At 41.8% G+C, this 24536-nt stretch overlaps 2 protein-coding genes across 12 annotated transcripts in view; both read left to right on the forward strand.

Annotated features, from left to right (window-relative positions):
- Window positions 1–6: 6 nt before the first annotated feature.
- Window positions 7–7398, forward strand: Ndufb1 (NADH:ubiquinone oxidoreductase subunit B1). 3 transcript variants are annotated; one of them, XM_076921367.1, is made up of 3 exons: window positions 7–157; window positions 5722–5866; window positions 7289–7398. In XM_076921367.1, the coding sequence occupies exons 2-3, from the start codon at window positions 5730–5732 to the stop codon at window positions 7323–7325; spliced, it is 174 nt and encodes a 57-aa protein (XP_076777482.1). In that variant the 5' UTR covers window positions 7–157; window positions 5722–5729; the 3' UTR covers window positions 7326–7398. The 3 variants fall into 3 exon arrangements, with proteins under 3 accessions (XP_076777482.1, XP_076777484.1, XP_076777481.1); XM_076921369.1 differs by having other exon boundaries at window positions 17–157; window positions 5725–5866; XM_076921366.1 differs by lacking the exon at window positions 7–157 and adding an exon at window positions 3749–3833.
- A 4319-nt stretch (window positions 7399–11717) lies between these two features.
- Atxn3 (ataxin 3) overlaps window positions 11718–24536 on the forward strand; it is a 37475-nt gene continuing 24656 nt past the window's right edge. For 4 of the 9 annotated variants that reach the window (XR_013106640.1, XM_076921370.1, XM_076921371.1 and 1 more), the window contains exons 1-5: window positions 11744–11826; window positions 20240–20404; window positions 20625–20669; window positions 22784–22869; window positions 23231–23297. Coding sequence is in view for 8 of the 9 variants with exons in the window: in XM_076921370.1 (XP_076777485.1) it covers window positions 11803–11826; window positions 20240–20404; window positions 20625–20669; window positions 22784–22869; window positions 23231–23297 (387 nt within the window). In the remaining variant the exon portion in view is untranslated. Of the gene's footprint in view, window positions 11827–11866; window positions 11943–20239; window positions 20405–20624; window positions 20670–22783; window positions 22870–23230; window positions 23298–24536 lie in introns of those variants that run through there. The other 5 variants (XM_076921374.1, XM_076921377.1, XM_076921373.1 and 2 more) reach the window with 4 other exon arrangements.

The following is a 24536-nucleotide window of genomic DNA, read 5'->3' on the forward strand; positions in this document are numbered from 1 at the left end:
CGTGAGGGGGGAAGAGAGAGCCGTCGATTCGCCGTCGCCACCCCTCTCCTCAGGGCCGGCGCGGCAAAGTGGCAGCTCCTTAAGTCACGGCTTCCGCCGGCACCAGTGGCCTAGCTCCCTGCGGCTGTCCTTGGTCGCGCTTGGCACCGGGCTGAAGGTGGGTCTGGGGACCCCGGCGCCACCGGTTGTGGTGCAGGCGGGAGGGTTCTGGGGAACGGTCGTATGGAGGGGAAAACAGGGTCGCCTTCGGGTGACCGCTGCTCGCTGCCCGCTCCGCACCTTTTACAAAGAGTGCTCTGCTGCTGACTCAACCAAAGCGTCTTTGGGGACGATCCGATCGATGGCCTCGCTCTCGAGGGACTAGGAAGGGTTCTCAAGGATCCGACTCTTGAGCCCACTGTAGGGAATGCAGCCTCTATCCAGAAGCAGGGCGCTTCTGCCTTCCTCGTCCAGCTCTCCTAAATGTGAAACCCGCACTTAACCCATCTGCCTTTTTAAAACATGGCTTTCTGCTCGGTTTCCAGCGTGTGTATGTCACGATCTCAAAAGGTTTCATTGCTCTATGCATTCACTTCTGTTTTCCGTGGCTTAGGTGACACTTTGTAATAATTATAAAGAACTGTGGGGGTCCAGTCTGACACAAGGTATTACCTTTTAAAACGTCTACATGTTTCCAGCCTGAATCCAGAGCGACTCACCAAAGTAAGGCCCACAGCGGTTTTTGTTTTCTTCTTGAACAGGGAAAGAAACTTGTATTAGAGAAAAATATTAGGAAAATATGTGGGGTTTGTTGTTTGCTTGTTTTTAAAAAGCAAAAGCTGGGTGTCGTAGTGCATGTCTTTAATCCCAGTGCCCAGAAGGCAAAGGCATTTCTGTGAGTTCAAGACTAGCTTGGCATACATGTGACTTCTAGGAGATATATATATATACACACACACACAGAGACAGACAGTTAGGCTCTGCAAAGAAGAAAGAATTAGAGGAGTTATTTAAATGTTTACCTCCGTACATAGGAGAGACAGTAGAACATAAGAGCTTAAACCATATCAAGATACAGATTGTCTGGGTACTATTGCTAATCCTGACTAAACTTAAAGCAAGTCACTTTTACGATAACTACATTTGGATTTCTTTGTCTGAAAAAAAAAAAAATGCCCCCAGTCTTGAGACATTGTTACTTAACGCAGTCTGTGGTGAGGAGTATATGAATTAGTGATGATGCAGAAACGCCTCTTCCATGTGGCCTACATCTGTAATTCCAAATACTTGTGAGGATGAGGCAGAGGGATACTGAGTTTGAAGCCAGCCAGGGCTTCATAGTAAGACTGTCTCAAAACAAACAAACAAACAAACAAAAAAATCGATTCAGTTCTTAGAAGCTTGCAAAAAAAAAAATCACTTTAATATTAAAAAAATAAATGACCAAGGCAGAATGTGTGGCTCTGTGATACAGTATGTGCTTTTCAAAGACAGGATGACTCCTTAATTCTTAATGCCCTAAGATACAGTTCTTTCTTTCTCTCTTTGTCTGTCTGTCCTTCCTTCCTTCCTTCCTTCCTTCCTTCCTCTTTCTTTCACTCTCTTTTTTCTTTCCTTCTTGTCTCTTCTTTCTTTCTTTCTTTCTTTCTTTTGTTCTTTCATTCTTTCTTTTTCTCTCTTTTGTTCTTTCATTCGTTCTTTTTCTCTCTTTCTTTTCTTTCTTTCTTTTTCTTTCTTTCTTTTGTTCTTTCTTTCTCTTTTTCTTTCTCTTTCTTTCTTTCTTTCTTTCTTTCTCTTTCTTTTTCTTTTCTTTTCTTTTCTTTTCTTTTCTTTTCTTTTCTTTCTTTCTTTCTTTCTGGTTCTGTGTAGCCCAGGTTGGCTTTGAACTCACAGAGATCCTCCAGCTTCTGCCTCCTCAGTGCTAGCTGGGATTAGTGCACCACTGCCCAGCCTCTCCCTCCCCCACCTCTCTTTTTCTTTCTTTTCAATACTACAGCACCAGGTAGTGGTGCACAGGGGGAGGCAGAGGCAGACAAATTTCTGTGAGATCCGGGACAGCCAGGGCTACAAAGAAATGCTGTCTTGAAAAACAAAGCAAAAATACTATAGCTGCTCCAAATTTCTGAAATAAAAACAAAATTCATCGTATGGGCCCACATACAAAAAGACACCTGGAGCTAGAGAGACGGCTGGGCTCAGCAGTTCATAGTGCTTGCTGCTTTTCCAGAGGACCTGAGTTTGGTTCCCAGCTCTCGACTCACAGCTCGCAATGTTAGGTGGCTCACAACTCCAGCCCCAAAGGGCTCTGGTGCCTTTGGCCATCTTGGGTGCCTGTACTCATATACACAGGCACATACACAAAGTTAAAAATAATGAAAATAAATCTTAAGAGCTAAAGAGACCCTTAATATGTGCTCTCATAAGCACCAGCCAGGAATATATTCCTTAAAGCAGTTCATTGGCCCTGGCCTTTTGGTAACAAGAAGTGAAGCTTGTACAGGTCCTCACCACTTTTACCTATACTAGAGGAAACGCTATAGATTTAGGCCCATGACCAAGATCCTCGCTCTACTTTTACCAATTTTATGGAAAACCATTCTGCCTCACACATGTCCTTTTTTGCCCTCCCTGCTCATCTACTTGCAGAAAAACATCACTGTAATTATGTTCACTGCACTGCTCCCCGAGCCAGCTGAGTGTATACTGTAATATGAGATGCCTCTCTAGGATGAAGATTTGTCATTTTCTCTTATGGATATTCCTTCATGCTGGGTGAGGCCAACCATGGATTCTGTGAAGAATGTTTCTTAGTACCATTGTCATTATGCCTCCAGTCTATAGGAGCCCATATGTGGCAAGAGGCCCATAAGGCTTACCTCTTCTCTTCTAAGTAGAGCCAGACCAAACCCATCTCTTAGAATGTTCATAGTAATGCCTTGTAGCTGTGAGCTTATCTTAAACTGCTGTGAGCTGGGAATCAGCAAGTACTTGTTAGTGCAAAAATGCTGTCTTAACAGCTGTATAAACAATGAAGCTAAGGGTTTTTTTTTTTTTTTTAATTGTGTGTTTGTGTATGCATTTTCATGCCATAGCACACTTGCTGGTGCAGAAGTTAGCAGACAACTCTCAAGTGTCGGCTCTCCTTCCCTTATGTGAGTCCTAGGAATCAAGCTTGAGTCCTTAAACTTTACTTGCTGAGTCATCTTTCTGGCCCTTAACTTTGCAATAAGGACAGAAAGTGTAGGTGGCCAGAGTTTGCCAAACTCAAACAGTCTCATGAACACAGACATTGGCTAGTAAGTATTTTGCAGTTGATTGCCATTAAAAGTGACATCACAATGGTCTACCATCTCCATACTTGACTGGCTCAAGTTTATAAAGGTAATCTGTTCACTTGGTGAGCTCTTGGTTAACATTTCAAGAAATGCTTTAAATATAAGTGATGCTACTTAATAAAGGGTAAGAGAACAACTGTCTTATAGGAAATGAAGATTGCCTTTACTTACATTAAATCTCCAAGAAGCATTTGTATTCAAGTCAGTGGGTGAGTTCTGGAGTCTATAAGAGCCTATATGTGGTAAGAGCCCCATAGTCCTAACTCATCTCTTTCCTGAATGAGCCAGATTAAATCTCTCAGAATGCCAGTAGTAATGGTTCTGTTATTCTAGCCTCATCTTGGAGGTAAAGCCAGATTCTTCAGTTTAAAAAGGACTCCCTAGTTGGTACTATGTGTAGTTAAGGTTGAGAATTCTAGCTGTAACTAGGCAACCAACTACAACATAACTAACATGGCTAAGTAATCTCATCACATGCTACATAATTGTAGAGATCCGTGATGTTCAAGCTGCAATTTGGTATGTGGAATGTTACATATTATGAACTTTATTGTAACTGCAACTTTTAACTTAATGGTTATAGTCTAACACTGTGACTTTAGAAACTAATTCTTAAAAACTTGAGAAATAATTAGAACTGTGTTAGGATATAGACCAGTTCAGGTAAAACAAGAATGTTATCTATGAGCACAGGTTAAGCAAACCACTCTTGCTGGCAGTAATGTGTTGCTTCTCCTAGGGTTGACATGTCCTCTCAACCATTGTATGTGGTATATTCACATATGGATGTGATTTTGCTTCATCTGTGTATGAAAAATTGGCAGTTTGGTGGTGTTTTATTGACTTTAGTACACATTTGCTATTTTTTACTTGATTGCCAGTTCTGTTCTTCTTTATCTGCCTTTTAGAAAGTGTTAAATGCTAAAAAGCACTTAAATAACCAGAAATATCAGCTCAAGAGAAGGGGAAGTGTGCTATGATACAGGAGGCATTGTTTGGAGAGACCTGAATTTGAACAGCAGCTTGCAATCAATAGCTATTTGAGTTAAGCTGTTTTTTAAATGTATTTTATGTGTATGCTTGTTTTGTTTGCATGGATGTATATGTATGTACAACACACTTGAGCCTGGTGCCCTTGGAAATGTGAAGTCATGAGGTTCTATAGAACTGAAGTCATGGATGGTTGTGAGCTGTTTGTAGGTACTGGGAACAGACTCTACATCCTCTGAAAGAACAAGTACCTTAACCACTGAGCCATCTCTTCAGCCCCAAGTTTGTATCCATATAAAATGAGGCTAATAAAAGCTAGTCCACATTCTATATAGAAATATGATAACTCAGTGTCTACTACCCATTCCATAAATTCTTTCTTCTTTTATAGTAATTTTTTGATCTTGTGACATTGTGTTCTTTTCAATGTTTTTATCCTATAGAAAACAATTTTCAATAAATTTATCTTTACTCAAAAATTCTACTACTAGTAAAATATTAAATTTAGATTGCATTATGAGAACATCTGCAAATAGTTTACACATGAAAGTTCTGAAGCAACACAAAGTACAAATACTGTTTTTTGTAGGTAAATTTAAATTTTTCCACTTCTTGGTTCTACAGCATATCAAATCACTGATGAAGTAAGAAATAAGATTCGTAAATAATGTAACGCAGTATAATTTTTGTTATGTTTATTTGTGTGTGCATGTGTGTGTGTGCATATGTATGCAAACATGAGGGTCAAAGTACAACTTGTGGGAGTGGTTCTCTCTCTCATGTGCATGTGCATTCTGGAAATCAAACTCAGTCAGGTTTGGCAATAAGTGCCTTCATCCTGGAACTCACATCTGTAGACCAGGCTGGTCTCAAACTCAGAGATCCCTCTGCCTCCCAAGTGCTGGGATTAAAGGTGTGCCCACCACTGCCAGGTTTTTTACTTAACTTTTAATTACTTTCTGATGCCAAGCAAACCTAAGGAGGCTTATGCTCTTAACAAGTCTCATGTCCACTTCAGATGCAATTTAAAGATGACTTGTTTTAAGCCAGGTGTGGTAGTTTACACCTGCAATCTGAGTATTAGGAAGACAGACAGCCAGGAGCTTCTGCTGCAAATTCAAGGTCAGCCTCAACTATATGCTGGGTTCCAGAATATAACCGTAGTAAAATTGAGCCTGTCTCAAAAAAAAAAAAAACAAAAATCTCCAAACCAAAGTGTTTTTATTAACACATTAATAGTACATATTAATGGAATCCCTATTCATATAGCATGCAATGATTGTATCCACCCTTCCTCCACCTTGGTCTCCCTCTGTGGTGTATTGTTCCCAACCCACAGTAATCCCTGCCTATCATTTATTTCAGTATTTCAAAGGTAGTTATATTTTGTATTTATTTATTATTTTTTCTGTTTTAGCAGTCAAGATGACCTTATTTCATCTTGTACGTGAGCACTGGGTTCATATATTTGTCCCTGCGGGATTTCTCTTCGGATGTTATCTAGACAGGAAGGATGATGAAAAGCTAACTGCCTTCCGGAATAAGAGTATGCTATTTCGAAGGTTAGTTCATGGCAGCTTTGGGGAGTTCTGTCTCTTTTGGTCCAAACAAAGAAGGGTGTTTCTCCTACTCCAACAGTTAACAGTCAAGTGATACTTCAGGTTGTTATTTAATTGTTGGATGAAACTATGACTACCTCTGGAGCGCAAACAATTTTTAGTTTATGATTTAGCCATTTCAGATCTTTGAAAGTTTCATTTTTTTCCTTTTATTAATTTGTTCACCTAATATATAAAATGACTTTTAAAAACCTATTATTTATGCATCTGTCACATGTTGTGTGTGGGTTCCCTTATAGGCCAGAAGAGGGGGTCAGATCCACTGGAGCTGTAGTTGTAGCTAGTGGATGTCCTGTGAGAGCGCTCATAACCACTGAGCCATTTCCCAGCGTCCTCAATATGGCATCTTCATACAAGCATGTATTTGTACTTTTCATTCCCTGTCACTGGCTCCATTTCGCTCCAAACAGAGTCCCTTCTGTTTCATGTCACATATATTTAAATCTAGATTTTGCATATAAAAGAAAACATGTAATATTTTGTCTTTTAAAAAAATTACCCTTTATTGCTGCCCTTTTCCTTGAGGCTTCCCCTTGTTGTACTCCTTTCTTTGGAAAGTCAGAAGTTTTAAAACATAAAGAGTGTATTGTAGTTTAGAAACTAAACTCAAACCAGCTGCCCCAAACCTATCATGCACACTTTAATATATGTTAGTTTATACTGATTTGATACAGCTGAAATAAACAGGATACTTTATATATGATGACTGAGTGGTAACACCCTCCAACTTGCCAGAGTCTAACATGGCTAACAAGACCAGATAGTGTAGCCGTCTGCCAGTGGGTATAGCTGTCTACCCTCAAGGGGTATGAAAGACTGAGTAGCATCCAGTGTCACTATGCACTAGTGTGTAGTTTTCACGTCCAGTATTTCTAGAAGATGAAAGAAGCTGTAAAGGATCTAGAAACCATTAAGTGCACACAGAAGAACAGAGATGTCATGTAAACCAAGAAATTACAGTTCTTTAAACTGGGAAAGGCAGTAAAGTTTGAAGATAGAATGCATGCATGAATGAATATGATGAATCTAATGTAAGACTTAGTCAATTTGATAGACTATAAACAAACATAAACTTCTGGCCCTTTTATAATTTTTATTTACCATGGCTTTTGGAGATGGCTTCGTGATTAAAAGCATTTGCTGCTCTTAAAGAGGACCTAGGTTTGGTTCCCAGCACCCACATGGTGGCTTACAATTGCCTGTAACTCCAGTTCCAGGAAATCCAGTGCTCTCTTTCAGCTTGCTAGAGCACGTGCACATACATGATGCATGAATGTGCTAGAAGGCACACACATACATATAAAATAAAATTGTAATGTCTTTTTAAAGTTTATTTACTGTTTTTCTTGATTTCTTCTCACACAGGGAACTGAGGCCCAATGAAGAAGTTACTTGGAAGTAAAAGCTGGTTAAATCACAGAATGTTCACAATTTAAGAGTTATTGGAGAAATAAAAACGTTTATTATTAGAAGAATTTAAAGTGTGATTCTTTTTATACAATTTATTTACTTACTTATTTTTAAAGACTTATTTATTTCATGTATATGAGTACATTATAGCTATCTTCAGACACATCAGAAGAGAGAATCAGATCCCATTACACATGGTGGTGAACTAATATGTGGTTGCTAGGAATTGAATTTCGGACCTCTGGAAGAGCAGTTGGTGCTTTTAACCACTGAGCCATCTCTCTAGCCCGCTTATACCTTTTACTGAGATAACCATTTATATCCTTTTTTTGTTCTGTTGCAGTAACCTTCAAGTATTAGACACAGTTGACTTAAAAAGTGGCTTCTGAGGCCAGGTGCTAGTCAGGCCTGTAACCTGAGCACTCAACAGGCAAAAGCAGGAAGATTCCCACAAATGCAATACCAGCCTGATTTACATAGCACGTGTAGGTCAGCCAAGAATATCAAGACGCTGTCTTAAACAATCAAAAACGATGACAATTGAGCATACCATTGTATATGTAGGTATCCCGTTTATTTTTCACATTTAATTTTTTGTTTCTCCTTTTGGAATGGTGTTATTAAGCCATAATTACCATTTTCCCCCTTATATCTTCAGTGTGTCCTTTAGAAATTGATTCATTATCTCCATTGTGAAGCATTAAAAGAACAGAAACTTCTTGGACTACCATGTATAGAAGTAGGGCTTCGGAGAGGCAATTAGGATTAGGCCAGACATTAGAGTACCACATCTGTTACTGAATTCCTGGGGCCTTAGAAGAGATGTATTCTTGCTGCTGTATGATTCCTTATATCAGGCAGGTCTCAGGACTGGCAACAAGGCCAACGCTGGATGTGGCCCTGGACCTTGGAATTTCAGAACTGTGAGCAAAATCAACCTCTTTATTATTGTCTGGCCTCCAATACCTTGTTATAGTCTATGGAGACTAAGTGTGCTTCCAGGGAACTCTGAAGGATGATGCAAGGGTTTTGCTTGGTAAAATCATAGCTAAACCTTAGAATTGGCAATGATTCTCCAAATACAAAACAGCATTTTTGAAAGATTAGCAAGTTATATTTAATCAAAATTTTAAAACTTATTCTTTTAGGGATGGGGGTACATACAGCTCAGACGGTGGTAGAGGCTATTCTTGATAGTTTATATAACTTCATTTAACATAGCCTTTGTGTGCGAATTCCTTCAGCATGCTTCCCCTACTCCCCCCCCCCCCCCCGCCTTGTTTTAGGCTTTGTGTTAAAGTATGTATCAGTGCTTCATTTGTCTAATGGTTAAATCCTCCTTGTCTGGTGTGTGACTTCCTGGGGAGATGTAAACCAACACTTACTCACCCTAGACAAGGGCACTAACAACAGACCAAAGAAATTATTCCACCCAAGTCTGTCTTGATGAACCAGTGAGCTTACTGGGGTTACATGGGTGACTCAAGTAGCCCTACACTAAAAATCACATCCCAATACAGGCAACAACTCACAAAAGCTGCTGTCTTCAGGCAGCCCCGCTGAAGAGTCTCCCCACCACCCACCATGATTTTATTGCTTATAGAACCTTGGGGAGAGGCTTTCAAGTTTAGTGTCTCTGGAGTTTCATGAGCTTCCTTAGTGCTGGAGCCCTGCACACTTCTCTTTTCTTTCTAGAAGGGAAGGTTCTTCTTTTGCAAAAATTACTAAAATATGGATGGACCACATATATTCATGTCTGTTTATCAGATGTTGGGCACTGGGTTGTTTGTACTTTTTTTTTAATGTAATACTATTTATTTAACTTCAAAAATATTTCAGCATTTTAAACATACAAAAAATAACAATGTTACAAATTGTGTTTAGGTACAGCGGGTTCTTGAACTTCAGTGATGCAGTAGTTCTTCACTGACAATGATGAGTTCTACAGTTCCTTTAAAAAGTTTAAAATTTACTGCACGTAACTACAAAAACTTCAAACACTTCTCATTCCAGCTGACCCCTCCCCCTTTCCATAATTAAGAATGTCAGCAGAATGCTATGCCACTATATACAAAAACAAGACAGCCTGAAGCTAAATGGATGCCCACCGCAGTACCAACAGGTCCAGCCTCACAGTGAATGCCTGAGCTATGGGCCCCCTCCAAAAAGGGATCTTCTCACAGCCTCCATGCCAAACAAAGAGCACCAAGAATCTGCTGGATTGTTTTGTTCTCTTTACAAACTATAGATATGTACAACTCAGGATTTCTAGCCAATAATCATATAGTTAACACTACCTTACGAGTTGAGAACAAAATGCCAGAAACATCTTCAAATGCCTTGTCACACCAACAGCAAAGTGCACTGAGTGAGGAGGACTCACAGGAGAGTGCCTTTTCATTTTAAAAATGTTTGGAGCTATGTACAACTTTGTTACAGTTTCAGGGCCCCATGGCCACTTCATGTAAACCACTGACACTTGGAGAAACTACTATATGATGGTGATCAAATTTTGTAATTAAACCTAACAAAGGCAATAGACACGACTCAAATAAGAGCTGTGTCAATCACAGCGATCTCCTACTCTAAGGTATTCACAAGGAAACAGACTTTACTCCTCTTCCTCTTCCTCTTCCTCTTCCTCCACCATCTTCCACGTTAGAACATTCACCAGCATCTAGCATTTGCACTCTGGCCTACTGCTCCATCTTCAGGGCTTAGCTCTCCATTCTCTTCTCAGTCTCTCCCTTTTCTCTGAGATTATACTCCGTCTTTATGATTTTAGTTACCTTGTGTTCTGATTTTTTTCTTTATATTTTATGTGCATGAGTGCTTGCCTACATGTATATATGCGCACCACTGTGCATACCAGACATGTTGCAGAAGCAACAGATCCCCTGAATCTGGGGTTACCAACTGCTGTGAGCCTCTATGTGGATTCTGAGAGTCAAACCCAGGTCCTCTACACAAGAAACAGCAAATGCTCTTAACCATCTCTCTAGCCCTTTAGTTACCTTCTAAATAGCAACGAATCTCACCACACAGCTCAAAACAGTCTCTATAAACTTCAGGCCTGACATCTATTACTCGACAAAAAGCACCTTTATGTTGCACAGACATTTAAACTCATTCCAAAATTAAACCTGTGTCTTCTCTTCCCCAGACCTTGCTCATTCTGCAAAGTATTTCTCTTTGGAGTATCACTTCTGCTTTAGGTGGTACCTACAGCGGAAACCCACAAGTCTTTCTCTTTGGAGTATCACTTCTGCTTTAGGTGGTACCTACAGCGGAAACCCACAAGTCTTTCCCAATACCCCCATTCCGCCCCAGTTCCTCACCAAAGTCTTCTGAGTCTGCGTCCTAAAACTTCAAAGTGGTCTCTCTCAATTCTCAAATCACTACTGGAGTCCTGACCACCATAGTCTCTTCATTTCTCCCCAAATGCCTTTCACGCATTTTGTTCACCAGTGATCCTCTAAAATCCTAATTTGACCCCATGTCTCTAGTTTTTAAAATCTTTTAACTTCCTGTAGCTTTTTTTTTGTGGGAGGTGGGGGGTGTGACAGGCAATATCGTCCTATGTAACCGTGGCTACAGACTGGCATAGCCCAGCTATCCTCCAACACAGTATACACTTTCCTCTACCTTTAGGTGAGGTGCAAGGATTAGGAGAATGAGTCTTTGTACCCAGTTTCTTTGCTGACTTTGAAGAACCTAAAATGGTTCCGCCATACAAGATCTGCGCCCATCCAGTGCTTAATCTTAGTCAATCGCTTAATCTTAGTCAATTTCCTCCATTCCACCCCCCACCCCCCTCCCAGCGCTAGACATTCAACATTTTGCTGGACTTTTCATTTCCCCACTTCCTCATCCAGAGATTGAGCATTTACCACGGGACCTGATATTCACTCTGTGCTGTTCTAATTTCTTCGTGCCTCCATTTGTATATTACATCAGACACACACATCAAAAATTCCGTATTAAATTTCACTTAGAAGTGGGCTAAGTTAGCCCTAACTAAATATTAGCTATAGTTTTTTACACAAATACTAGGTATTGGGAAAACGCCTTTTGTGGAATGAGGTTTTTCAGTGGGCAAGGAGGTATTACATGAAGTTGAGCAGAAAGTACCAAAGGAGGTGGAGATGGAAAAAAAAGAACCTAAAACCTGGCTGCGAGGATTCTCATCTAGAACCCTAGAATCACAAGATTGTCCTGCGTAGAGAAGTTCCTCCGCACAGTAGGCGGCGCCGCAGCACCACACACACCGCGGAGGACCAGCGCCGCCCAGGTCACGTGTCCCGTGCTCCCTGGCTCGCGTGCCGCGTGACGTGCGCCCGCAGTAGTGATTGGTTGGCGGGAGGCACGTGGGTAGGGCGGGGCGGGTTGGGGCGGAGGGGTGGGGCCGGGGGCGGAGCTGCTGGAGGGGGCTGCTCCGCGCCGGGGCCGTTGGCTCCAGACAAATAAACATGGAGTCCATCTTCCACGAGAAAGTGAGTGTGGGCGTTCGGTGGGGAGCCGTCCGCGGCTCGGCGGCGGGCGTGGGGAGCAGCGTCGCCGCTTCAGGAACTCAGGCGGGGCCCGAGCGCCCCCATCCCGACCTGGCTGGGTGAGGGGTGCTTCCTGCCTTCTCCCCTAGGCTCCGCTCGTGAAGCCTCCCGCATGCGTCCCCGGCACCCTCGCCCTAGAAGACCGGGCGGGTAACCTGGGCATTTCGGGGGGCTTCACCCGGAGGATTAGCGCGGGCATGCCTTGTTCACTTGCCACGCCTTTTCGGCTTTCTTCTATCTTCTCTCCTAGGGTCTAATCTAGCGAGTAGCCTTTTCACACCTGGCGGACCCTTCCTAACTCCACCCACGCCCCCTAACCTATCCTCTGGCAGAACCAACTTTCTCTCTCAACTCAGTTCTATAATGGAATGTCCCATGCATTTAGATCTTGATGATCTATCCCACGTCCTTCTGCAGTTGTGACCGTGGCTCTCCCATTGAAGGGCCTGATACTTAGGAAGTAAAGTAGGAAACCCCGAAGGGAAGTCGTCATAAGAGTTTTTATTACGGGATGTTTGGGTTGCTCTCCCATTTTTCCGGACCAGGAGGCCAGCTTTGTTTTTAGGTATTATGGATAGATTAGAATCTTTCTACTGTGTGATTTGGCTAGTCTCATTCTTCCTCACCTTAATTCCTAAGTGACTACGCTTAAAAGTATTGTTGTGACATCTTGAGAAACTGGTCTATGCTCACATACAATTATCAAGTCATTTGGGTGTTCCTTGGACAATTTTGGCATGATACCATGTTTCATAATCATTTTAGGTTTGGAGAGGGTTGTTAGCTGAGACTATTATTTCGTTGGAGCAAAGGGCCTTTGTTTTTTTATCACTTGGAGCATTTACTCATAGCGTTTAAAGTCCATGCACGTTAAAAGAAAGAAAAAAAATGATGTAAATCCAAGGAAATTGTTAAATGAAGTGCTCTTAAGAAGACATTTCTGAGTGTTTTTGGGCTGGTACAAGTTAGTTTGTGACAAGATTTCTTGTAGTCCAAGCTGGCCCCAGACTCTCCATCCTCCTGTCTCTGCCTCCTGAGTGCTGTCTGAGATAAATGACCATGTGCCATGGCTCTGAGTGCACCCCTCCCCCCACATTCATTTGTAATTAATTTTCCAAAGGCTTTGGAATAAAACCCATTTTAAACATGTTATACCTTGAACACTTTATACACTGCTTCATGAGACTCCTGCCATGCATTCTTAAAAAAAAAAAAAAAGAAGTTACTGATTTTGTGTATGTGCTTTTGTGGAGGTCAAGGAAGACTTTATAAAGTCGAGTCTCTCTTTCCAACTTGGTGTGGGTTCCAGGTGTCTCAGGCTTTCTCAGCAAACCCCTTTACTCACTGAGTCATCTCTAGGGTGAATGAAAAAAGAAAAAGGACATGGCTTCTCCTAGGTATGGTGGAGGAGTTTATTAAAATGACGTGGGAGAGCAGAGCCGAGCCAGGGGCAGACACATGTGGTAGAGTCCAGAGTGGGCATGACTCTGAGCCGCATGGGGAGAGGGGGATGAAGTTCAGCAGCCAGGAGGCCAAAGGTGCAAAAGGATCCAAAGAGGGCTGGTAGCCAGAACGTATGGATTATATAGGCAAGAGCCACTAGGGGAAGGGCAGCATAGTTCATGATCTGGAGAGTTCAGGGTAGAGAGCCAGGTAACCAGCCATATCCTGTAACAGGTAGGGACTGAGGGATGCTGGGAGGACCTGGAAGCCAGGTCCGGTTTGATATGTTAAATAGATACCTCAGTCACTTGTCCTGGGATTGAAACTTAACGTAGGACATTTAAACAATGCATTTTAAAAAAAACTATTTTTGGCTGGCAGTGGTTGTAAGCCTTTAATTCTAGCACTCACCTTTAATCCTAGCACTGGGGAGGTAGAGGCAGGGGAATCTTTTGTGAGTTCAAGGCCAGTCTGATCTACAGAGAGAGTTTTAGGATAGACAGGGCTATACAGTGAAACTGTCAAGAAAAACAAACAAACACAAGTTGTATTGGTGTTTGCCATTGTGTATGTCTCTGTACTGTGTGTTCCTGGTGCTCACTAAAGCCAGAAGATCCCCTGGAACTGGAGTTACAGAGGCTTTCGAATAGCCACGTGGACGTTAGGAACTGAACCTAGGTCCTCTGGAAAAGCAACCAGTACTCTTAACTGCTGAGCCAGCTCTCCAACTCCACAGTACCTTCTTGACAATATTGATTGTTCCTCATTTGAGCAGATTTCAGTGAAGGTCACTATTGAACCAGTATCTCCAAAATGCTAGGCTAACAAGAACTTACTCGGCTGAGGATATGCCGCAGCTGGTAAAGTGCTTGCTGCGTAAGCCTGACAACCTGAGTTCTGATCCCAGTGTGTGTTTGTATCCATAGTACTTGAGGCAGGGAGTAGAGCCAGGTGGGTTTCTGGTTGCTGACCAGCCAGTTGAGCTGAATCAGTGAGCTCTAGGCTCAGTGAAATACCATCTCAAAAATAAGGTGGAGAGCAGTTGAGGAAGACATCTGACTTGGACCTTTAGAACACATATGTATACATCTCCATGTACACATATATATGAGAACATATACATATATAAACATGCATGCGCAGATACACACACATCTGCTTACCCAGAAGTCATTCAGTTATCAGCAGGTGTATATACTTAATAAATACTTGAGAAGTACCTTTACCGTGTGTGTGTGTGTGTGTGTGTGTGTGTGTGTGTGTGTGTGTGTGCACGCACATGTGCATATGCATTTAGAGGCAGGAGGACAACCTTGGTGGTGGTCCTCATAAGTAGGGAAACTTATGGCCTCCGGGTATCTGTCCGTTTTCACCTCCCCAGCACTATAGTTACAAATGGGTCCCACTATGCATGGCTTTTTAAATGAAGGTTCTAGGGATTAAACTCAAATCCTAAGGCTAGTATGGCAAGCACCGTACTATCTGGGGCATCTCCCCAGTCCTGGAGAGTGCATTTGCCTTTATCAGCAACTTAAATATACGTAGCGAGTCAACGCTTAGTGAAGTCATAGCATATTCAAGAGAATGCACCTGTAACTGTAGGTTATTAGGCATATAAGAGGTTATACTGGGAATATTTAGCATAATTACTGTTTTCCAGAGAATTCTTTTCCCTTCCATAATTTGCCTTCAACCAGTAAATTAACTAGAGAAGACATCAACCACTTCCTCTTGGAATTAATTTTACACTTAACCCCTTTGAATACTTACTATTAAGTTAGAATATAAAAGCAGTTGTCAGCCAGGTATGGTAGCACATGCCTTTAATCCTAGTACTTGGGAGGCAGAGGTAGCAGGCTTGGTTGCGGTTTCCTTTTGTGATTTTGTAACTATCTTGGTAGAGTGGAAGTGTAGTGTGTTCGTCTTCTGAGCCCAACATAGGAAAATATGGACCCCAAATTGTAGAATTTGAATAGCAAAGAGAATTTCTCTTCCTCTTGTGTGAAATACAAAAGTGTTTTATTATATTTTATTGCATATGCATGTAGGGGGTTGCTCCATGCATCCCACAGTGTACATGTGGAGGTCAAAGGACAGTTTAGTGGGGGTTGGTCCTCTCCTCCCATTGTGTGGGTCCTGGGGATTGAACTTAGGTCTGCATGGTCTCAGCAAGCACCTTTTCCTGCTGAGTCATTTTGCCAGTTCCCTGCTTGGGTAAAACCTTGATTAGAAAGAGCTAACAGGATTAACTTGAGGGGTGGCAATAAGACAGAAAAATGCATAGTTAGAGGTGGAGAGAGATGAGACATGTAACTTTTTGGTTCCTGTAGAATTTGACAGTTTGTGGCAATATGATTCCCCCCCCCCCCCCCCCCCCCCCGTGAGACTCTGGCAGAGTCACACGGGGGACGCAGGATTAGAACCGGGAGAGCAAGGTGCGGGTTGCCCTCTGGAGGCTGGCGCCGAAGCCGTGTGCCACTGCTCGTTCGCTGGCAATATGATTTTTAAATTGATTTGAACAATTTGTTGTTTCCTTCCATGAATCATATTAGAAATTTAAAACATACTTCCTGTAGCAGTACCATTTTACTTGGTCATGGTTTGATTTTAAGTGCTTATTTTTCATAATAAAAAAGCCACTTGTTTTAGAGACTGTGAATGTAGCACATTTGGTAGAGTGCTTGCCTAGGATGAGTAAAGCATAAGTTTTATCTACCACATGACCTGGGCATAATGAGATAGGTACTTTTACTTTTGATTTTTTAAAGATTTAATTATTTTTATGTGTACAAGTGCCTTCGAGAACCAAAGCACACCATGCGCATACAGAGCCTGAGGAAGCCAGGAGACAGCTGCAGATCCTTTAGAATTTCAATTATTAGCTGCTTGTGAGCTCCCCTGTAGATTATGGGAACCGAGCCCTTTGTAAGAATATCAAGTGTTCTTAACTCCTGAGCCATCTCTCCAGCCTCCAAATCCCAATTTTTAATAGCAAGAATGTTTTATCAAAAAATTGGATGCCTTTATTGCTGGAGGTTAAATACGGTGACCAGGAACTAGAAATGGCTCAGTGAGGACCCAGGATCCCCAGTACCCTTATCACCATAAGTACCCTTACCACTTACAACTGTCTGCAACTCCAGTCCCAGAAGGTCTAACACCCTCTTTTGGCTTCCGTGAACACCAGGCATGTACATATAAGCAAAACACCTATACACATAAAAATACCTTTAAAAAATATGGTGACCCTAGTTTATGAACTCCACATTGAAGCATATTGTTTATCAATAGGAATGAGGAGTCATCATAACTGTTCCCCCAAATTGAGTGTCTGGTTACTTTGTTAGATATCTGTTGATTTCTTTTCTTTTTGAGACAAGGTCTCACTATGTAGGTAACAGGCCAGGAACTCACAGGGATACACCTGCCTCAGCATCCTGAGTACTGGGATTAAAGTTGTTTACTGCCATGCCTGGCCCTCTTATCTGAGTGTTTTAAATCAAGCATTTCATCTACAAGAACACACAAATTAGGAGAGCATGCAGTCAAGGGAGCACACATGGAAACAGCCCTTAGGTGAAGTCACAGACGGTTTCCCTGAATCCTCTACATCCCCTTAGCCTGTCTTCCAGGAACCAGCTCTTCCTCAGTGCTTACTCCACAAGGAAAATCTAACTTCGTAGACTAAGATTAATTTTCTCTATTTAAAGCTCTTGTAAGAAAACCATTTAAGCCTTTAATCCCAGCACTTGGGAGGCAGAGGCAGGTGAATCTCTGAGTTCGAGGCCAGCCTGCTCTACAGAGTGAGTTCCAAGATAGCCAGGCTACACAGAGGGAGGAAAGGAAAAAGAAAAGAAAAAATGGCATGTACTTAAATTTTTTATTACTGTGTATCTCTGCATGATATGTTGTGTGAATGGACACATACCAGTGTATATGTATAGAGATCAAAGGGAAACTTTGTGGAATTTTCTTCCACTTTTGAGTCAGCTCCAGGGATAGGACTCAGGTCTCTAGGCTCTCTCACCTGTCCCATTCTGCTCTTTAACTGTCTTTAACTGGCTGTGGTAGTATTGGGGGATTAAACCCAGGTCCTAGTGCAGACTAGATACATTCTTAGCTCTGGTGTCTACTCTTTTGAGACTTGTGTGTTTACTTTTTAACAGTATTTGAGAGATCCGTCTATATTGTTAGTTACTTGTATTTATTTACTTTTGTTCTTATATAGTGTCCTTATGTTAATGTAATTCTTGTGTTCTAAACTGTCTTTGGGTGCTTTCCAGTTTGGAAAGCTTTTAAGTAGTGCTTTAGTGAGTGCATGTGCAGTGTATGTGTCTAATCACAGCACACAGCTAAGCTTTAGTAGCAACTGAGGATTGTTGTAGAGTGGTTTCACTAATTTATACTTATTCCTGTAACAATGGCTTTCTGTCATTCTAAACCTCCCACTGTAATAGCTGTTCTGGAGACTGCAGAGTAGTAACACCATGTGAATGTTTCTTTTGTAAAAGTGCTTTTTTCGCTAGGTAGGTGTGGTGGTTGTATTAGTCAGGGTTCTCTAGAGTCACAGAACTTATGAAATGTCTATATATTGAGGGAATTTATTGTGATGACTTACAGTCTGTAGTCCAACTAACCCAACAATAATCAGCTATGGATGGGAAGTCCAAGACTCTAGTAGTTGCTCAGTCCCATGAGGCTGGTTGTTTCAGCTGGTCTTCTTTATAAGCTGGAAGAGGTAGGTTCCAACAGATGTGCTGTCGAGTAAGTACAAGCAGGTGAAGAAGAATGAATCTTCCTTCTTCCAGTATCCTTATGTAGGCCTCTAGCAGAAGGTATGGCCCAGATTAAAGGTGTGTACCACCACACCTGGATCTGGGACTTAGTTTGTCCCAGGCTGACCTTGAACTCAGAGATCTCCTTGTCTCAGTCTCCTGGTATTAAAGGAGCTTTTCATGGCCACTATGCCTCAAGATCTCCATGTCATGATCCAGGTCAGAAACTTGTGTCTTTCAGCCTCAAGATCTGGATCACAGGTGAGCCCTCCAATTCTGGATTATAGTCCATTCCAGATATAGTCAAGTTGACAACCAGGAATAGCCATTACAGTAGTGTACACCTTTAATCCGAGTCAGAAGCAAACAGATATGAATTTGAGACCATCCTGGTTTACATAGTGAGTTCCAGGCTAGCCAGAGCTGCTAAGTAAGACTTTGTCTCAAAAACAACAAAAGCATTTTTTAGGGGCTGACAGGATAACTCAACAAGCAAAGGCACTTGCTGCCAAGCCTTGTACTCTTGAGTTGGATCCTTGGGACACACACTGTGGAAGGAGAAAACTGAATTCTGTAAGTTGTCCTCTATCATCCTGCATTCCCTCCAATCAATCAATAAGTGCAGTGTTTAAAAATACATTTTTAATTTACTGTTTGTGTGGCGTGCATGTGAGTGCAGGCATACACGTGGCTAGGCGTGCATGTGGGGCTCGGGACAGGAACTCGGGAATCAGTTCTTTCTTTCTACAGTAGTATTTGGGGCTTAACAACAGGCACCATTACCTTCTGAGCCATCTCCTGCCCCATGTTGTGGCTTTGATATACATTTCCCTGATGATTAATGAAGTTGAGCATCTTTTTGCATCTTTTAGCTACTCAAGCATCTCATGAAATGATTTACGTTTCCACTAGAATATAAGTAGAACATCTGTCTGTCCTTACCTCTTGGTAGGCAGTATTGAGTGGAAGTAGATCAACATTAGAAGAAAAACAAGGCAGAGACAAAAGAATTCTGAAGATGAGTTGTAGCTCTGTCAGACGCATACTCTCTGAACTCTGCCTTCTTAGTCCGTAGCAGACATGTATACTATATCTACTTCAGCAGTTACATTTGTTCCTCTAGGAGTGATTCATCAGGGGGGAAATGCATCTTGCAGGTGCTCTTTGGAGTTACTGTTTGCCATGTGACATAGCTCAGACCAGGAGGCATGTTGTCAGGCAGGTTGAGTTCAGTAGGCCTCTTTGGCCCTTTAGAAGGAAGTGTTCTCCCATCTGCCTCTGTCTTCCAGAAAGGCAGACTTAGGGTCTGTGTCCACAGGACTCATCTACTCATGTGTCTCCCTTCTTTATCTATAGCTTAGGAAAGCAGTACTGTTGGTCCAGGAGGGTGACAAGCAAGCTCCCACTGTTAGTCAGTCTGGATATGGAACTGGGCCGTGTGCCAGTTGTATATGCAAGTCAGCTAGCCTGTGCAGAAGCCCCTGGGCCCATGGGGCGTTGTGCCCGCCCTTCAGGAGGAGAATGTTAATGACCCCTTAGGGAGCTGGACTTGCCTGCACTTCCTCTTACTAGTTTGTCCACTCGTGGACATGGACTTTCCAGCTTGGGCCTGTTTTTCTCTTCTCCATGTTACAAGGGACCTGCAAAGTTGGCTGATGAGAGCCTCGGCTGTAGAACTGTGGGCCTTAACTTAAAATGAGACAGGATTGTTCTCACCCACTTCTTGAATTTGAAAGGACAGGCTTTTAAGGTCAAGCAACCATCTTGTTAAAAGAAGGAATGTTCTAGGGGTTTATGTTCCCTTTTTGCAGTAGTAATTTACGGTGGAATTTCCAAAGATAAATTCCAATAGGTACTGAAAAATTCAAAGGCTAAATGTTTTTATAGGTTAATATTTAGGCTTATATGAGACTGGATAGATGAATTATACTGTAAATCATTCTTCGTTTTTGCCTCTATAGTTAAATAACTGTAGAATACACATGGGCAAGGGAAATGCATGTACTTGTGAAATCAGGTTTGCATAGGGCTTACAAGGTTGGTTTTGACTGCATTAAAAAGTTAGTAATTACATTTTTTAGAAGATACTGTACAGATCTGCTTGATGACATTTGACTTTTTTCTTTTGGCAACACTAGCAAGAAGGCTCACTTTGTGCTCAGCACTGCCTGAACAACCTATTACAGGGAGAGTATTTCAGTCCTGTGGAGTTATCCTCCATTGCACACCAGCTAGATGAAGAGGAAAGGCTGAGAATGGCAGAAGGAGGAGTCACCAGTGAAGACTACCGCACATTTTTACAGGTACTGATTTCAGACTCACTAAGTCCCATTTTATTTTGGAAATGTGGGTGCTCTTAAGAGGAAGATGAGCCATTCTCCCCCAGGAGTCTGACTTGTTAATTATAACTCTGCTCCTCACTTGGTAAATGGGACTGTACAGCGTGTTCTTTTAAATGTGCACACTAATTTTAATCCTTTTCCCATCCCCCTCTGCCCACAACTGTCCATGAAAATTGAACAGCAGCCTTCTGGAAATATGGATGACAGCGGCTTTTTCTCTATTCAAGTAAGTAGTCCAGAGTGCAGTGCTGCCTCATCTTCAGCCCGCTTGTGCTTAGGCTCAGAGTGTGGTTGGTGTGGCGCGGTGTGACACGGCTTTTTATGTAACAATGGAGGCTTCAGCAGCTCCATCTGTGAACTGTGTTTACAGAAGATCAGACTTCGCTCCAGAGCGCTTCACATACAGAGATGAGCCCAGGACAGTAGCCTCTTCACTTTAGAACGGCTTTGGCCGCTGCTCACATGCTTAGGACCCGCAGGCTCTTGCTATGTAGTCTTGCTGGTGTGAGACTTGTGATCGACTTCCCCTGTGTCTCCAGACTGAAATTATAGGTGTGTGCTACCACAGTCAGTTTAGAATGGGGCCTTTAAAAATTTCTTTCTGAGAGATTGCTTAATTTGCATGTAGGTGCTAATGACTCTAACAAATTAGAGTGCTTCAAACTTCCCATCTCTGGTATATCTGAGAAATTGCAGTGTCTTGCAGTCTCCTATTTAAATCATCCTCTAGGATTGAATTTCTATAGTGCAGGTTGTAGCCCTTTGGGAAGGTGGTACTGAGATTGGCCTCAAGGCCTTGCCTGTGCCAAGCTCAGACTCTGCCACCAAGCCACATCCCAGTACCTTAGGTTCTATTTTAATTTTGTGTTGGTTTATTCTTTATAGTGCTGGGGATGATATTTAAGGTCTTATCACATACTAGACAAACATTCTACTCTAGAAAAAACCTCTAGCCCTGTGGTTTTACATACATATGTGTGTATACATATGCATGTGCATTCGTGTCCTTCTGTAGCCTGACATGGCCTTGAACTTTCCAAAGTCCTGCTTCAGCACCCCCCCAGGTGTTGGGATTGAAGTCATTGGCAACCATGCCTGACTTTATATGGGTATTTGTGAAGTCCATTCTGATGATGTGAGGGTTGTCCAAATTCTTTCTGAATCTGTCTTTTGAGAGACCTACTTATGTCTTTCTTTATACACTCCTTCTATGCCACCCTTCTAGAGTCCCCATTCTCTAGCATTTCCACCCAGGACCTCACTTGTGACATTGTGAGGTCCAGTGGGCCTGAGCTGAGAGCAGAGGTGAGAGCTGGCACAGCCCCTGCATCTCTTGTATGTGTCATACTTACATTTCTGCTCTCTTGCACTTGTGTTTGGTCTGAGTTGTATGTGTTTCTTTGTTGCCTTCCTGGGATAACAGATGGAATATTGTCTTAATTTCTCTCTCTTTTTTTCAGCTTGCTATCATCAGGTTTGATTCTCTTTCATGACTCTGGAAGTTTAAAATATATCAAATCTTCTTTTTAAAGATTGATTTTAAAAATTATTTGTCTACAGTATGTGCCTTTGTGTGGATATGTGCACATGAGTGCTCGTGTCTGTGGAGGAGAGAGGAGGGCACTGGAGCCTGCAGTTGACATTATAGGTGGACGTGAGCCCTGACGTGGGTGCTGGGAGCTGAGCTTGGGTTTGTAAGAACAGTATGGACTGTTGACCATAGTCAAACCTTTCTTTTCAGTCCCCAGGGAGAATTTATTTACTATATCCCTTTGGCCACTGCCTTTGCAGGTAGTGCGTGTACGTAGTGGAATAGTGTTACAAACGGTACCCACAGTATGGAGTGTGCTTCTGGATGCCTAAGACAGTATTCTCTGCAAATTCTGTGGTTTTCTGACAGTTTTTAGAAACCTAGTCTGGAAAAACACTCTTTCAAAATGGATGCGAGGGGCTGGAGAGATGGCTTCCCATTTAAGAATACTTAATGGTATTTCAGAAGAAGACCAGCTCAGTTCCCAGCGTGTACATTAGACTGCTTGCAACTGCCTATAACTCCAATATATGGACAACTGATGCTGATACAATGGCCTGTACTCACTCAGACACACTTAGATAAAAATAATAAAACAATAAATTTTTAAAACTTGCAATGAAATAAAATTAAGTTCACATGTATATATTATTTATGGATTTAGTGGGGTACAACAGGGACATAATTTTTAAAAACTATATCCTCAAATTGTATATATGAAGTATAGTTGCTTATACAATGTAGCTGTGCTACTTAAGCTTGGACTTGACGGTTTAGCTCATGAGAAGTGGTTATCTTTCTTTTGACAGGTTATAAGCAATGCCTTGAAAGTTTGGGGTTTAGAACTAATCCTATTCAACAGTCCAGAGTACCAGAGGCTCAGAATTGATCCTATGTAAGACTTTTTTCTTCATTTCTTTATTTAAATTTGATCTTTAAAGCTGTAATTTCTGAATGAGGACAAATTCATCATGAATGTCTTTGCTTTGATTTCTGTATTTGATGCCCTTGGATTTCACTCTGTCACCTTTTTGGTGCCTTTATTCAGTGTCAGTGGTGGCCCTGACCTGAGTGGTGTGGAGGGTTTTGGGCTTAGCATCACTTAGCTCATGTGAAAAATGCATAGTTATGCGATTTGTATTTTTTAAAATAAGTAATTAAGTATAACTACATCCTAAATGATAGAAATTTTATAGTATCTGCTAGTATATATCTCTACTATCCCAACTTAACAGTATATGGTTTTTTTTTTCTAGAAATGAAAGATCCTTTATATGCAATTATAAAGAACACTGGTTTACAGTTAGAAAATTAGGAAAACAGGTAATATATCTTCTATTTTCTTGTCCTTTTATCACACTCTGTACTCTATTTGAAACTAAAATTTGAGCTTGGTGTCTTTGGAATGAAGCCCAGGATTGATTCTGTGCACCCTGCCTAAGTCTGGACTCAATTCAGCAGATAAAAATGTGCTAGCTTAAGATAAACCCATATATGTCATGTCATAATGAGGATTCTGTATTGAAAACAGTGCATATGTGGTTACTATTAAAAACATATGTAAATATGTTTTTGTGTGACGATTTGTGTTTAGCAAAGTACTATAACCAAGCCTGAGATCATGTCAGGAATAAGCAAAACATTTAGAAGTTGGCATTATTGGGATGGGCTTCTTAGGCGATTCCAGTGTCTGGCAGTCCAGACATCTGTATATAGTCACCGCTGAATATAGTTTTAAAATAGTCACATAAAGGCCTGGTTAGAATGTTAGATCTTGCTAAGGGTTATTGAAAACCAGCTTATACGGTCAAGGGGTGTGAACTGCTAGTATCCACGTAGTGTGGATGAATATCAGAAGTGGGGCTAAGATCTAATGACAGAAAGTAGACTGACTAGTGCTAGAGTAGGCTGGAGTGGAGAGAAGACACATGAGAGAAGTACCCAGAGAGACCCGGAGATGGGAGACTGAGTGTGCTCCCTCTCTTGTTCATGTTGATGGGCTAATAATGCAGGTAATAGAGATTTTTTTAAATGACAAGTTGTAAAAAAGAGAAATGGTAATATAAGTATGTTCAGTTTATCCCAGTGCTGTGGCCGATAGCTGTGACCTAGGAAGACCTTGAGGCCAGCCTGGACCACATCATGAAACCCTCAAGAGAGATGGGGGACAGGAAAGGCAGTCTATTTCATGTCAGTTGTGCCCCAATAAAGCTGTTTTTTAACTAAGAAGAAAAATGTCGAGTGTGGTGGTCACACCTTTAATCCCAGCAAAGACAGGGAGATGGATCTCTGTGAGCTCAGCCAAAGCTGCAGAATGAAACCCTGTGTTTAAAAATCCAACAGTAAGTTACACAAGAAACAGTACACTGAACTTGGAGATGTGGCTCAGCAGCTATGACTTTACTGCTCTCTCAGAGGACCTGGGTTTGGTTCCCAGCACCCAGTTGTAAGTTGGCTTACAACTGTCTATAACTCCAGCTCTATGAAAGTGGTGCCTCTGGGCACCAAGCACACACATGATGCACATACATACACATAAAATTAATTAATTAAAAAGAATAC

The sequence above is a fragment of the Arvicanthis niloticus genome, chromosome 23 (assembly GCF_011762505.2).
Source record: "Arvicanthis niloticus isolate mArvNil1 chromosome 23, mArvNil1.pat.X, whole genome shotgun sequence".
In the NCBI taxonomy this organism is placed as follows: domain Eukaryota; kingdom Metazoa; phylum Chordata; class Mammalia; order Rodentia; family Muridae; genus Arvicanthis; species Arvicanthis niloticus.

What these genes read in the sequence shown, in the direction of transcription:
- Ndufb1 (XM_076921366.1), top strand. An exon ending in AAGAGTATGCTATTTCGAAG is followed by an intron (nt 5,867 to 7,288) that starts GTTAGTTCATGG and finishes CTTCTCACACAG; the next exon opens with GGAACTGAGGCCCAATGAAG.